We start from the raw sequence: 16,602 nt of genomic DNA on the forward strand, positions 1-16,602 counted from the left end.
TTTCTTGAATTTTGGGAAAGGATCATCTATATTTTGCTCATTTTCCAAAGAAATTTCAATATCTTCAACAATCTCACACATAACAAGATTTATAATGCTTAATATAAAATGTAAAATGAAATATAAAATAAGATAACAGCAAGGACATACCAATAACGGAATTTCAAAAATATATAATTTAATGAATGCGCGAAATATAAATTAAATACAGATTGCTATTTAACAACTGTTTATATCTAATATATAACAATAATGTATATTTTTAAATATAAATTTCAAAATTAAATTAAATAAAAGGATTATAATTTTAGATTTTATAAAAAATATATTTTAATAATTTTTAGATGTATTCACTACTTTCTAAATTAGTAGCGAGCTACCGCTATCGCTATGTTTTTAAAAAAGTAGCGCGCTATTTTAACCACACTGCTCTTATGAAGCGATTTGCATTACTAATTGTGTTGTTAAATGTCTCGATTTGAGTCGATTTTTAAAAATTCCTAACTCAATATTTTAGCCAGAAAAATATCTCCCAATCCTCGATATTTCGTTAATAGATGTCCAAACCTTAGTTATCTACTAATAATATTTAGGATTGCTTAATATTTGTTAAGTTAAGTTTTAAAAAATCGGCTCAAATCGAGCCGTTTAACAACCCTATTATCATTGTGCGTGGTTGAAAATTAAATTATTGAAAATGCTTTATAAAAATGGTAAAAAATTTTGCTTCATTAATTCGTTTAAATTACTAATGAGGATGCACCAATGTTTTTTAAAATATATTGTAACCCTATCATTAAGTAACGTATTGGTAGACATTTTAATATTTTCCTATTCGTTTTTATACCCTGGACTAAAAAGGGTTCCAGTTCTGAATATTTTTCTAAAAGAAGAAATTCCTGGAGGTTTTAAGAAAAATTATTGTTTATTAGACATCCAAAGAATGAGTTCGTTCTAATTCTGGTTCTTAGATTTAAACTCGGTTTTATACTTTACCTAAACCTATTTCCCCCCTCACCTTTACGACGACATACTAGAATCATGACAAATAATTTTGTTTGATATCGCCAATTATATAAATAACGGATGCAATTCGTTTTTTATATGAACGCGATGTCCTTTTATTCGATTAATCTTGATCAGCCTTTTAGTTTCTTAGTTACCTAGAATCCACTATTACTACTCAGTTAAACCAACACACACATATCGATAATGTTTTGGAAAACCGGGATAAGAATGGTACTCGATTAATTGCTAAGACAATTTATCTATATAGGTGATTACGTTTGAACCAACACATGAAATAGATTGGTTTTATAAACAATTCTCTAATCTCTCGAATTTTTTATATTCCCTCGTTTTAAAGACGTGATGCACTATTAAAATATTTATCGAAATACTTTATCTTAAGGCTTGGTTTTATTTTCCCGAATCGTTATGTTACTCAACTCTAAAAAATTTATTCTCTCCCACATTAACGAACAGAGAATGTTTTACCTGCAAGTCAAGGACGCCATTCTCAGCGACGAAATATATTGCCCTCCCGAAACATCGGTCCTTTTAGCCTCTTACGCGGTCCATATCAAATACGGCGATTATAACTCAGACGTGCACAAACCCGGCTTTCTCTCCAACGATAGACTGTTGCCACAAAGGTTTTTTTAAGATATGAAATACCATATTATGTTCCTTGTGGAGTATAAATGTAAGCAGATATGTTTTCTTAACCTCCTCCACCAAATGCGTTAACACAGTTCACAAAAAATCGATTTAATATTTTGATAGCTGATAATTTGAATTAATTTGGTTACTGCCGGCAAGTAATGACCATTATAATTCTTTATTACTTATTTAAACATATGTAGCTAATTGAGTATGTTTCTGACAATTTTATTGTTCTACCAATTAATATGATCGATTTATTATGACAATATAAATATTTTAATTCTTTATTAAGTAATTTAGTGTTGTTAAAAGCCCGATTTCGATTTTATAAAATAGCCCGATAAGATTTTATTCAAAATAATTTTATGTAAGCCTAACAAATCTTCTTGCCATCTATACGCAAAATCTTCAGACAGTGACAAAGCATCGAATACTACAAGGGAAGCAATAGAAAATCATTTTTCCTTTTTATAAGTCTAACCATACAAAAAATTAAAATGTATAAATAAGCAGAATTCGTCCTTGTTTTTGAGTAAAATTTCGTTTCATATTTTGCGCCTGGAATCTATCATATTTTTTAATTCAATTTTTGGCAAATCGACTTCAAATAAGCCGTTGATTCTTCATGCTGTAAAACTGCCTTAAAAAATTATTCATATCCAAACAATTATGTCAATCCAAACATATTTTTCCTTCAAGAATAATAGGCGACCAACAATATAGAGATATAGAAAATCCACATCCAGTGAGCCACTCATATTTTTCATATTAATCGCTTTGGTTTTTATCTTCCTATTAATAATCCATTGCTTCACATTCTTAAACTAAATGATATTTTTAATAAATTTTCAATTTTACAATTTGCAATTATTAGACATAATTAATAAATTCTTTTAGAAGTAATTTAAAAAAAGAACAGATAAAAATATAATATAAATATTCTCAACCTCTTTTATTTATTTAAAAAATAGGTATTTTTTTATTTACTTCCCCAACACTTATTTTTTTATATGTAAAATTACACATACATTCGCATGATTTTCTCTTTATTTATTTTGAAAAATAGGTAATATTAAATTTGCTTCACTCATGTAATTTTTTTAAGGTAGTAAAAATAATAGTAATTTTTTAACATAGTATAAATATTTATTATTTTTATTTAAGAATTAATGTGTATGCTTCCTGGGGATATAGGCAGTAAAAAATCTTTTTCGGATGGAATTAGGGTTTTTTTTCTCTCATGTAGAGGTAGCTGATATAATTTATTAATAAAATGAAGACTAAATAAACACTCACAAAAAAATATCCAGGTGTAAATAATATTATTTTAATTCAACCCAAATCGGAAAAGAATCATAAGACACCAGTTGAACATGTGTGTTAAATAATCCTGTGAGTCACTAGAATTTTATAAAGATTCTATAATTTTTACAATATTTTTTCAGAATAAAAAACTCCTTTAAATGCCTTTATCTTTCATTTTTATAAAAATTATTTTCACCCAAAAGGATTCATATTTAATCGAAATTTTTTAAAAGCAGTTAAAAATATATTTACGTAATGTTACGACTACACATTTTAAAGTAACGTTTAATGAATGAATCATCAGTTTATGTATTATTATATGTCATTGCCCTCTATAAGAAACAATTTTAGGTCAAAGCATCTACTATATAAGTATTTTTATCACTGAAAATATGTATACAATAAGCGCGAAAAGAATTTATTTATAAATTTTTATATTCAATTTACAATATTGTACAAAATAATTATAAAAATGTAAATAAAGTATACACCATATATAGCAAGAGAATAATAAAAATGTAAATATATAAAAGAAATATAAATAAATCGGGTTATGATTGTTGTTTTATAAAATATGAAACATTATCTAAAAAAGGATACATTTCCATTGTACGCTCGTATATACGAGTTAGATTATCAATGTTGTTATTTAATTGATCGTATTTTTTATTTTTTCTCCTCACGTTCAACCCACTATTGATTTGTAAGACCTTAAGCTCACTCGAATGTTGGCGTCTTTTTAAAATATTTATCAGACAATAAATATTCGGATGAGCCACCTTTGTTTTTCTCTCGAGGGCATGATGATACCCCGCCAGGTGGTTGTTTGTACTAGGGCCGTCAATTTGATACCTAAATTGATTATAAGTAAAGATAATAGGGAATATGGCATTAACACCGAGCCATGTAAAATCCTATACTCCATAAAATTTGCGAGCAAAGGATAGCAGACAGAGCATGGCATGATGCCCGTACCTCGGGAACATGTTCTTCTTTGCAAAATGGCAAAGTGGTCATTCGTCTAACAACTTGATGAACGGTAGTATTATGCAAATAACCGGTAACTAAACCCAGCGCCTGACATTTACGTCAAAGAGCCTGGGAATAGTGAAAAAAACAGTCTAATTAATTTTTATGGACATATTGGGGAAAAAAAACCTGAGCGCCGATATAGCTGCGGCCTCGTAATCAGTTGGGGTTTCATCATGCCCTCAAGAGAAAAGCAAACGTGGCTCATCCGAATATTTATTGTCTGATAAATATTTTAAAAAGACACCAACATTCGAGTGAGCTTAAGGTCATACAAATCAATAGTGGGTTGAACGTGAGGTGAAAAAATAAAAATACGATCAATTAAATAACGAGCGTACAATGGAAATATTTCCTTTTTTAGATAATGTTTCATATTTTATAAAACAACAATCATAACCCGAATTTATTTATATTTTTATTATTCTTTTGCTATATATGGTATACTTTATTTACATTTTTATAATTATTTTGTATTATTATTCTTGAACGAAAAATATGTTTGGATTGACATAATTGTTTGGATATGAATAAATTTTTAAAGGCAGTTTTACAGCATGAAGACCGCTTATTTGAAGTCGATAATTCAATTAAAATCATTTGCCAAAAATTGAATTAAAAATATGATAAATTCCAGGCGCAAAATATGAAACGAAATTTTACTCAAAAACAAAAACGAATTCTGTTTATTTATAAATTATAATTTTTTGTATGGTTAGAATTATAAAAAGAAAAAATGATTCTCTATTGCTTCCCTGGTTGTCTGAAGATTTTGCGTATAGGTAAGAAGATTTGTTAGGCTTACATAAAATTATTTTGAATGAAATCTTATCGGGCCATTTTATAAAATCGAAATCGGGCTTTTAACAACACTAAATTACTTAATAAACAATTATAATATTTATATTGCTATAATAGTTAAATAGTATAGCCATAATTTACAAAGTTGTAATATTTATTTTAGATTATATAATTAAAGTTTTGTAATATATATTACAACTTTTTATATAATTAATCGTTTAAAAATTGTATAAAAATTATATGGGAATATTTTATAATTATATAACAATAGTCTCATAATATTATAATGATTTCTATATCAATAATTTACAATTACATATTAATAATTTCTAAAATTATTTATATATTAATAATTTAGACTTTTTTACATTTTCATCATTTAATATCTCGCTATTTTGATCATCGCTATTGGGTTTAGTTAGCGTATATTTACATAACTTTGCCATTTTGCAAGGAAGAACATGTTCCTGAACTACGATCATCATTCCATGCTCTGTCTGCCGAATATCATCATTCTGCTTTACCATTTTAATAAATCAAATGAGAGATAAATGTTTTTCATGGGTTCCCTAGTTTCGTCACTGTTATAGCTATTCACCATAAGCTATGTTAAAAGTAGCGCGCTACATTTTTTAAATAGCGATCGTTATATTTACTTTTATAAAAATAGTAGTTAATTAATAGCGCCGCCATTTATTTAGAGTAGTCATAGCTAAAAAAGAGGGGAAGCTTGAGAGGAGATTGTAGAACAATCTCTGAAAATATTTAATACGTAACTTATGATATTAGATTAATTTTTAATATTTAATTATAATTTTTTATAGGAAAAAATTGTAGTTTTTAATTAGTTTTCATTTTTCTAATAATTTATGATTTGCTTCTTATCAGCGTCTACATAGAGAAAAAAAAACTCTTACCTCCTACCCCTAAATGATTTTTTATTCACTATTCTTAAAGACTATATGATGACATGTACATTCCCCCCCCCCCAGCATCTCGCTATTGCTTCTTATTAGTATTCTCCTTCATTAAATACAAATTTATAATTATACTATAATACCGCCCCCCCCCTCCCTCCCAATACAATTGTAATATACATGTTTATAATATATGATAAATATAATATTAATATGGATAAAATATAGTTAAAATTTATGAAAGATTTATGTGTACATTTATTATATATTTATAATAATATAATAATAGTTTTATAATATTAAAATGATTTATATTTATATATAATAATTTATACAACACTATGAATATATAAAACTTGTAATATTATAATTATATAATAAAAGTAATATAATAAAATGATTTATATATTTATAATTTATAAAATTATTTACATTTTAATAATTTATAATAATTTATATATTATTAGACTTCTTAAGGTTTACATTCATTTAATTCTTTGCTATTACGATTCTCGCTATTTAGAGGTAGAACCATCATATCAAATATATGGCGGCCATTTTTGTGAACATTATTGTTAATATTCACATTTTTCGCTATATTGATACTTGATATTTAGGTCTCTTGCCATTCTAATTCATATAAAAAAATAACAAAAGTACATTTCTATTTTTTTTTAAAAATATGCAGAGTTTTCGATCAACACAAACTAAGCAGGGAACAATGGGAGGAAAGGATCATCAATTGGTATGCCGAGCACCGGGGCATGTTGAGGTTGAAATTAATTATACTTTTTTTTCAAAATATAATTACATAAGAATAATATTAAAATTTTGACAATTCTATATGAATCGCATTTAATTCGCTGAACATATTTATGATTTGAATTATTTCGATCCACTATTACAAAATGAACTAATAATTATTTCAAAATACATCATGCAAATGACACGTGACATATTCGTTGGCCTAATTAATATAAACCTATGCTCTGGAATCTTTCACAACTACTATCAGTCAGCCATGCATAAATTTCTAAATTTCGCGAGTGTTTTAAATGTGTGATTTCGTCATAATTGTGATTTTTTGATTAAAAATACCCCACATGTGTGACGAAGAGATAATCTCCATACCGATTTTACTTTATCATATAAAACTACGAATTCATACTTAAACAAAATATATATTGACAGAGAGGACGCCATGATGGAATACCTCAAAATAGCTCAAGATTTGGAGATGTATGGTGTCAATTATTTCGAGATCAAAAACAAAAAAGGCACCGACCTATACCTTGGTGTAGATGCTTTAGGCTTGAATATATACGAGAAAGATGATAGGTTACATATTTTTAGAGATCTTATGAAAAAAAATATGATTAAATTTATTTGATTGATAGGGGATGTATACAAGGTAAACAATTCAATGTTAAGTGTATTCATTTATTAAGAAGTCTTAATTTTTTTTAGAGATTATTCTACAGTCTCCTGTGAATTAGTTACTATATATTAAAGTTTATAAATGAGGATTTCTATTATCGAGCATACTTTCTTTATGAAAACCTTAAATCCCTAACAAGCTATCAAATTCAATCCATAAATTCCAAAAAATGTTTGATAACGACCACCTGATCAGCTGATAGACTTTGCAAAAATTTATCGTTTATTTTTGTTGGTTAAACATTGAATTAAAAATATATATTAATAAAATTTCATTGGCTTTTAGGTTAAATCCAAAAATCGGTTTTCCTTGGAGTGAAATCAGAAACATATCATTCAGCGATAGACGTTTCGTAATCAAACCCATTGACAAAAAGGCTCCCGTAATAATATATAATTAAATTTGAGTTGCCATAAACGAGATTTATAAAATCTTTATTTAAAATAATATTGCTTTTTATTTGCATGAAAATTAAAACTTCTTTCTTATTTTGAACAAAATCATGTTGTTATTTAGAGTGTTAGGTGACATGAAAGATTTATAAGGTAACCCGAAAAGTTTAATTTTTCCAGTTACTTCCCATTAAATCTAATCTTAAAATTATGCAATATATTCACGTAAAAGGATTTCATCTTTTTCGCTCCCCGCCTAAGAATCAACAAGCGTATTCTGGCGCTTTGCATGGGTAACCACGAATTGTACATGAGGAGGAGAAAACCGGACACCATAGAGGTTCAGCAGATGAAGGCCCAGGCTAAGGAAGAAAAGGTGGCCAAGGAACAGGATAGGTTTAAATAATCTCCATTCATTTTTCATTCAACCCTAGCCTCCCTCTCCAATTTAATATTTTTCATAGTCAATTGAGAGATACTACATGTACACAGGCATTTATTCTTCCTATTGTATCAACCTATTTTGTCCTCAAATAAATTTTATTGTTAAGAATTATTTGCTTTTCTACTTATTATTATTAAAGAAATTTCGTTTAAAAACAATCAATCTTAAATATACTGGTGTTAAAATATTAATTTTTAATTTTTACCAGGGCCCGTCTTCAGAAAGAAAAACAGGCCAGAGAAGAGGCCGAACGGATAAGAGGAGAATTAGAAAAGAGACTGATGAAGATGGAAGAAGAATTTAAACGGCTACAAGAATGTAAACACTTACGATTATTTAAAAAATAAAATTTAAAGGGCGAGTCATCCTGATAAGCTCTCCCTACCCAAAATCAATCCAATTTTTCCATATGGTTGCAACTTACATACTTTCCTAATAATAAGATTGATAAAGTGGCCAAGCTGGGAAATTTCCCTCATTTATTAGGTACCATTTCAGGTTCTATCTCAGTGATATTAACCCTTCGACAAAAAAAACAGCATCTGGGTTCAGAGATAAAATTAAAAAAAGGGTTGGATGTTCAGGATTAAACATGAATGCTCGGGTTACATCTCTGATCTACCTAAAGATCTTTTATCATTTTATCTAGCCTTTACTTACTTGATTAAATATCAAATTTATCAGACATAGCTACACAGCAGCCATTAAATGGAGACTTGTTGATCATAATTCAGCTTTGCTTTATATAGTGTGACTCTTAGAGAAATGATCTATTATTATAAATTCGAGAATTAATTTTTTTGTTAAATTACATTTTCCTGGGTGAATTACTCTTATTCAAGGTTGACAAGGCGGTCATTTGACCTGGTCAAATATGGTCAAAAAAATATTATTGGTGAAATAAATATATTGATTTAATTAACTATTCATGCTTATCAATATAAATTTGTATCATCAAGAAGACATTGATTTAATTATAATTTTATATTAAAGTATAAGATTTTTATTAAAATATTAGAATTTCTTAAAATATAAAATTGAAAGAATTTTTCTCATTAATAATTGGATTGGATTTCAATACATAAATAAATATGACAATTTTATTACATTATGTACAATTATCCAAACATGATGGGCATCATCATTAGAATGTAAGAGCAAATACAAATATGCAAAGCTCTGAAAACAGCTGTTGAAGTAGTTGGATATTTGTTCAAAAGGAATTATCAATATATATTAAATGAAGAAATATTTTGGACGAAAATTTGAAACCATTCTTTAACCTCTATTTATCTAATTGTTGTAAGTGCAAATGGATACATACACTTTATCCCACATAAAAAACAAGATGTTTAATTTGGAAGACACATAATCATGCCATGATTTTATAATTTCTCTACCCGAAGAAAAAATAAATTAAAGATACATTTGAAAAAGAAAAAACAATCCAAATACATGTGCTATTTATTGGATTCTCAAAATAAAAGAAACATCTTACTAGTAGTGAGTTTGATGAAATATGTTATATAATATAAGAATTAGACATTTTAAAAGGTGATGATAATTAAAATAAGTGATATAATTTTTGTAAGTAAAACGGCGGTATATTTAATGGCCAAAATATGTGTAAAACAACTTAATTTCGGTCTCGATTTGTTGAAATGGGCTTTGTCCACCTTGAACCTGTGTCTAATATCATACTAACATTCCTAGTTATACTTATTTTTCGTAAGAAATTGATCGGTTTTGGGTAATATTTATACGAAGAAAAGAAATCGATTTAAGATCTCGACAAACAGAAAATTGGTAAAAGTATATCATAACCTTAAAGAAAATGATAATATTGAATATAAATCCCTAACAAGATTCTCCCATAGAAAGCGAAACATTAATTATGGAATTTAAAATAATTCATTTTTTTTACTAGTTTAATTTGTCTTAAAAAACATTTATTTGAATTTGACCATTCAAATATCGGTCATTTGACCGAATGCTATTTGAGCCGGCAAATGTACGACCATACTCTTATAGCTCATTCACCCCCTAATATATTTACCCCCTCCATCTTCTCTTTTCTATTCATAGGTCTTAAAGAATCGCAAGAAAAGACGGAAAAACTAGAAGAACAGTTCGAGGATGCCGAGAAAAGGTCCAGGCAACTCGAGGAAGACAGACGTAAGCTGGAAGAAAAGAAAATGCTAGCCGAACAGTCGGCCCACTTGGAAAAGGAGGAGAGAGAGCGATTGGTATTATACGATTTAATAAATACAAACATATATACATTATACTCTGCCTTTATTCAGTTATACCCACTCTCGTTATTTATCTTAACATAATACAGGGAAATAGTGATGTATATCAATATGATCCATATTATTATTTATAATAAATGAAAATAGACAGCAGAAGCTGAGGAAGCCCTGCGAGGCATCCGCGAGAAGGAAGCGGAAATGGCCCGGGTTGAAGAAGATCGAAGGCGCTTACGTGAAGAACTGGCTCAATCTAAGGTCTGTATTTTTTTCATAGAATTTTAACATTAATAATATATAGGGATACAAGTTTATAAGTAAACTGTTTTCTTAAATATAAAAGAATTAAATGTTTAGCATTTTTTTATCAGGCGATCTTTTTTGAAACTGCCTTTAAAGCAATATACATGGTAACCTTTTCTTAAATTATTTGTATAAATGAAATGTATTATTTTGATATCTATCTAAAACTATACTAATATTCTTATTATACATAAAACAAATGTAATTAATTTTTTTTTGAAAATATATCGCATCATGATTTAAATGATTTATTTTACAATATTAAAATAACTGCGAATGGTTTAATTTATATGACATAACGAAGAACACGGTTTGACATTAGTATTCTGGATTTCCCAGGGGCTTGACTACCCTGAGCATCTCTGACTGAAGATAGGACCTTGTTTTTCTCGTGTTATTTATTGATCATCAATTCCGTTTAATTTTTCCCGTCTTCTCACTCATAAAATTTAAACATTACATATTTATGAAGCGATCCCAAGAGGAAGCACAACACGCCCTCTTGCGAGCCCATTTACAACCACCTCCCGAATCCCACATGAATAACGAAGGAGGGTCTCTTAAAGACGAAGATGAGGACGACTACGAAGATGATGGGAAGTATCATAATGGGAACGGGATGGCCAATGGTCGGGCGATGGGTAATATATATATAAATCTCGGAAATTTTAAGAAATTGTTTTAATGAGGGAATTTTGCTTTCATTCATGCATTCATTCTTTCATTCATGTATTCATTCTTTCATTCATGTATTCATTCTTTCATTCATGTATTCATTCTTTCATTCATGTATTCATTCTTTCATTCATGTATTCATTCTTTCATTCATGCATTCATTCTTTCATTCAAAAAATTAGGGGGAGATCTAAATTACAACGAAAACATGATGAATAACGACGAATACAGACAAGAAGAGTTCCGCGTCACACAGTTAGAAAAAAACGAAAAAATCCAATCTCAATTAAAAGTACCCTATTAATAAATCATAATTACCCTTTTAATCATGGTTTATCTCAAATTAATGTATACATGAGTGCTTTATACAAAGAAAAATTTGTAAATTGATAAATTCGATATCTTATCTCTATAAACTAGATATATAATATACTTTATCACGACTTTTTATTTTACATAGTCACTAGGTGCCGACCTAGCCGTTTCAAAAGACGAAGAAAAAATAACCAAAAACGATATGATCCACACGGAAAATGTCAAACAAGGCAGGGACAAATACAAAACTCTTAGACAGATCAGACAGGGAAACACCAAGATGAGAGTCGATATGTTCGAATCTATGTAGAGCCCACCCTTCAGAATTGCTGCCTCCAAATTTTTTTATATATAAAATTCACTACCAGATACATCTTTTTCTTTACAAATGAGATATTTCTTTGAGGGTACTAAATTAACACTATTCCATTTTACAAAAAGTTTTTTTTTATTCAAACCGCGGAATATCAATTTTTTATTATAATACCATTTTCTCTCCTCATACTTTACCTGTTATTTTAAATATTTAATTCTAATATTTAATATTCCTACTCTAAATCTCGCTCATTTAATAATATGAAGAATAGATTTATTATTATTATTATATAGATTTTTTAAATTTTTTTTTTTTATGTTGCGTTAAACCAAACACATTGTGCCTAAAATAATTTAGAAATTATTGTTTTAAAACAAGTGCTTTGCCAGAGATAAATATTTTCCACAAAATGGGTTCTTTAACCGTAAACAATTTTTAAGAAACATAGTTTTGTTATGGGGGCTGCTCATTTGACCGATATGAAAACTGCGATAATTTCTACCAATATCAAAATTGATCATTTTTTTTATATAAAAATCAAAGTAAAATTGAAGTATTGCAAACCTTTTGACCATATTTAAGGAGACATTACATTTTGTGTTCATTTCTCAACAATTCATACTTAAATTACCTTTATAAAAAAATGTTTTTTTATAAAAAAAAAAATTATATTTATAAAATAAAAATTAAATATTTTGTAATTTTTTTTGCTAGATTTAATTATTGTAAATATATAAATTATGTATTATTATATATATATATAAATTATCCATCCAATTTAAAATTTTCTTGCCTACAACCAACAATTTTTATATTGAAATTAATTAAAAAAGGTAATTTTTTTTATCTTTTCTTACACAACGTTAGTTTAAATTTAAGATTATTTATAAAAGTTATTTTGAAATAATTTTTTAAAAGAATAGTTAGCCAAGTGCGGTAATTCATTCATGAGAGACCCAATAATTCCATATTTATTTTTCAAACTTATTTTTCGTTTTTAATTATATTCCGACATTTAATCATTCACATTCATCATATCAACTATTACTTCTTATGTTTTTTCAAATTATACATTTTTTTTTTATCATTCTCTCTTTTATAAATACGATAAGAAGATTTAAATAAATAGTAAGATTGTTTTTTTCATAATATATTATGTAGAACAGAATTCATAAAATGAAAATTTCATCAGATTTAAATTATCGATAAAAAAATTTACGTTTATATTCGAAAATAAAAACCTGAAATTAATCAAAGCTTTTGTAAAAAAAAATTTCCATCTGAATGCTAGTAAAATCTAGCCTTGTTAATTGGCTTAATTTTCAAAGACGGCTAATGGAAATTTTGTTCATAGATGGCAGTAAGGTCATCTATAAACAAAATCTCGAGGCTTGGATAATATTATTTTGGCTAAAGTCTTAATTACTTTCTTTCGCCATATGGATGTAAGTGGTAGTGGATGACGTGAGAAAAATGCCGCTCACAAATTTCTAAGCCCATGACCATGGAGGATCAAACCTAGAAATCTAAAACCGTTAATGGTGGCTCCTATTTTTTTGCCCTAAGAAAGTTTGATTTTTTTTATAACTCATGCCCTATTAATATCAACCCGATATATTATTAATAGCTTCTCTAATTATCTTTATACCATAATATATCGTGAATTTTATTCCAATTACGAAATTTTTTAAACAAGATTTTTTCGTATTGAATAATCTTTAACCTATTTAGGATGAAGGTGGCATTAATACAAGGTAAATTTAGGTTTTATTTATCACACAACTCAAGGCCTACCAAAAATCGAATTGAATATAAGTATTCATATAATAAGAATAAAGAATGGTAATTTTAAAAAAAAATCGAACATATTTAAATTGCATTAATATATCATATACAAATATGATAAAAATAACTATATTTAAAGTAGTCTTTTAGTGATTACAATTATAAGCGTTTGCGATTCAAAGGAAAAAACGTATGCACCATGTAGACAGCCCACATAACCATAAATGTTAAAGGGTCATCGAACAATTATCGCTTGAACCATAATGAGACCACTTTAACTTTACCCTCCACCAATTTATCCCAGATCCAAATCTTCCTCTATCATCATTAAATGTGTAGTCATAATAACTTGTCCATATTGACGGACTCTCCCCTTTGTAAATTTAATCTGCTGGGCAACTATTCCTAATGGATTACGTCTAATCTTTAACTTAATAGAGGGTGGCGACGTTGCTAACCTATAGCCCCAATTCAGCCTCATATTTCTTGATTTGTTGCTAGCCCATAGCCACAGCGTAATATATAATTATGTTAATTAACCATGTTTTCATCAGTATCGATTTTGATATATATTCTTTATTTCTTTCCCTACTATATCCTAAATTCCATATTTTTACATTAATTTTCCTGGTCTCATAACCAATAACCTAATTGCCATATTTTTTTTCAAATATCTCAATTTCTTCAATTTAAGTTTGATAATATACCATCAATTTCTTCCAAGGTCACATTGTGAACTAATTTTCATAAAACATTAAATTCATCAAATTTTATAATATTTTCAATAAATTTAATATCATAATTATTTTATAATATTTTCAATAAATTTAATATAATAATTTTTTAATAATCCCATTAAATTATTATTAAAATATATCAGATTTCCAAATAATAACATAGAATTATAAAAAATTTTAATAAATCTCAATTCCAATATTTATTAAACAACGTCAATAATCATAATTTAAATTTTATCATATTTTCCAAATTAATATCCATTTGTTCCATTATATTCCATTCATTATAATAAGATTTCATAATATTATCACCAAATTAATCAAAATTAACATAAAATTTAATCACTTCTATACCTATATGAAATTACACCAAATTAACATTATTCATGTCATACTTTAATATTTTTATGATCACAAAATTTCCATTTGAAACCATTTATTAAATTATTATAAGATTTTAAATTAATACTCGTTCATATTTGTCCTTCATTACTTCCCGACTTTCTGACGTCTTCGCCTCCGTCACTTTTTGCTTTTTTCGCTGCCGTCCTACCTCCATTTCCCCAATTCCTCTTTCCTCCTCCTTTCTCTTAATATCCCAACTATTATCGCTACTTGTTTCGCTCCTAGAATTGTTTTTCCTTATTTCGCTCCTTGACTTATTTTTACTTGTTTCTCTCCTTAAATTATCTCTCCTTGAACTATTTTTCCTAGTTTCGCTCCTTAAATTATCGCTCCTGGTTTTGCACTTAGAATTATTTTCTCTGGTCCCCTCATTAAACATGGTCTCAATTCCTGGCCACGCATTCTTTCTCAAGGTCATAACGGCATACTCCTCACTCGTGATTGGTACGAATATACCCCACCACGAAAATACCCCCCAAAAACTATATAATGGACCAATCCTAGTAATCCAATCCTCCCAACGCCGCTTTTATATTCCTATTGATAACCCATAAATCTAATATTTTAACCCTTTCCACCAATGTTGCTACAATCTCCATACCCATCGCAGTCAACAGGGTCCCATCGATTTCTTATTCTTAACCCCTCATTCTCTATCAAGCCACTGGGCTAAATACTCTGATATTCATTATAACCAATTACTGAAATGGCTGCTTCCGTATCAAACAACATGGGAACCATTCTCCCACCTAAATTTATCTTCACTCTGGGACACGAATCATGTACTAGACCCTCTTGTAGCATATTTACACATCCCTCTTTATTTGTTTTTCTCTGATAAAACTTCTCTTTTGTCCCTTTCAACCGCCGTGCCTCGACCCGGCTTGCAGATTTTTTGCCATCATACAGTCACAAATTTTTAGAGTCCATCGCTACATGACCCTCCTTTCGGCCTCGAAATCCATATTTTTCCCCTCCCCTTTCTTGATATTTACTGCTCGAACTCTTTCCCCTTTCTCCCACTCAATCGTCCTCACATTCGAAGCACTCGGCCCCATTTCTCTCTTGGGAAAACAGTTTTTATTGTCATAATTGCTCGTTGCACTCCTCTTTATTATTTGCAAATCGACTACAACCCGCACATCTTAATCTCTCCTGCCTACCTGGACAATAAGGAGCTATATGTCACAACTTTCCACAACCAAAACATCTTGCCTCGCGGCAATCTCTGAGCATATGACCTGGTTTACCACAATTATAACAACTCGTTACTCCTCTTCTTCGCGACTTAAAATTTTGTCTTATCTCCAATCTTCTTCCCCGAGAATTTTCTCTAGACTCTCTATACGGTCGTAATTCTTGATTATCCTCGAAATTATGTTTATCCGAATTATATAAATCTTTACTTATATCACTATCCGTCCACCCTTTAATTAACTCCTGAACAGGTAACCAGGTTACTTTACCCATCTTATCGTCCTCTCCATTATGTCCCCCAATGGTCAATGTTTGTCCTTTTATTCTTACGCTGCGACTCCTCCTCATTCTCCTGCCCCAAACTAAACTACATACGCATATTAATAGTATAACCATTGCACCAAAAATATTATATTGTATCTCCCAGTATTTAACAAATATTATATTGTATCTCCCAGTATTTAACAAATTTTAAACTTTTCATCTCAGCGATATAAAAAATTTATGATTAATTTCAAAATAAAAATCTTGGCTATTTGCAATGTCAACAAGTAAGATATTATAAGTAGCGTAAACAAACTAATGATGCACATATACATCCCCAATTTTCAAAATAAAAATTAACCTA

The 16,602-nt window shown here is 28.6% G+C and overlaps 1 protein-coding gene across 2 annotated transcripts in view; it reads left to right on the plus strand.

The window, feature by feature from the left end:
• The window catches only part of LOC135923557 (radixin-like), a 28,366-nt gene extending 15,325 nt beyond the window's left edge, over positions 1-13,041 (plus strand). For both annotated transcript variants that reach the window (XM_065458368.1, XM_065458369.1), the window contains 11 exons: positions 1,486-1,655; positions 6,406-6,489; positions 6,909-7,055; positions 7,441-7,537; positions 7,780-7,943; positions 8,201-8,310; positions 10,078-10,238; positions 10,392-10,499; positions 11,017-11,185; positions 11,402-11,511; positions 11,680-13,041. In XM_065458368.1, the coding sequence (XP_065314440.1) occupies positions 1,486-1,655; positions 6,406-6,489; positions 6,909-7,055; positions 7,441-7,537; positions 7,780-7,943; positions 8,201-8,310; positions 10,078-10,238; positions 10,392-10,499; positions 11,017-11,185; positions 11,402-11,511; positions 11,680-11,844 (1,485 nt within the window). In that variant the 3' untranslated portion in view covers positions 11,845-13,041. The remainder of the gene's footprint in view (positions 1-1,485; positions 1,656-6,405; positions 6,490-6,908; positions 7,056-7,440; positions 7,538-7,779; positions 7,944-8,200; positions 8,311-10,077; positions 10,239-10,391; positions 10,500-11,016; positions 11,186-11,401; positions 11,512-11,679) is intronic.
• The last annotated feature ends 3,561 nt before the right edge of the window (positions 13,042-16,602 follow it).

This window comes from Gordionus sp. m RMFG-2023, chromosome 2 (genome assembly GCF_954871325.1).
Source record: "Gordionus sp. m RMFG-2023 chromosome 2, tfGorSpeb1-WG-v2, whole genome shotgun sequence".
NCBI classification, from domain to species: domain Eukaryota; kingdom Metazoa; phylum Nematomorpha; class Gordioida; order Chordodea; family Parachordodidae; genus Gordionus; species Gordionus sp. m RMFG-2023.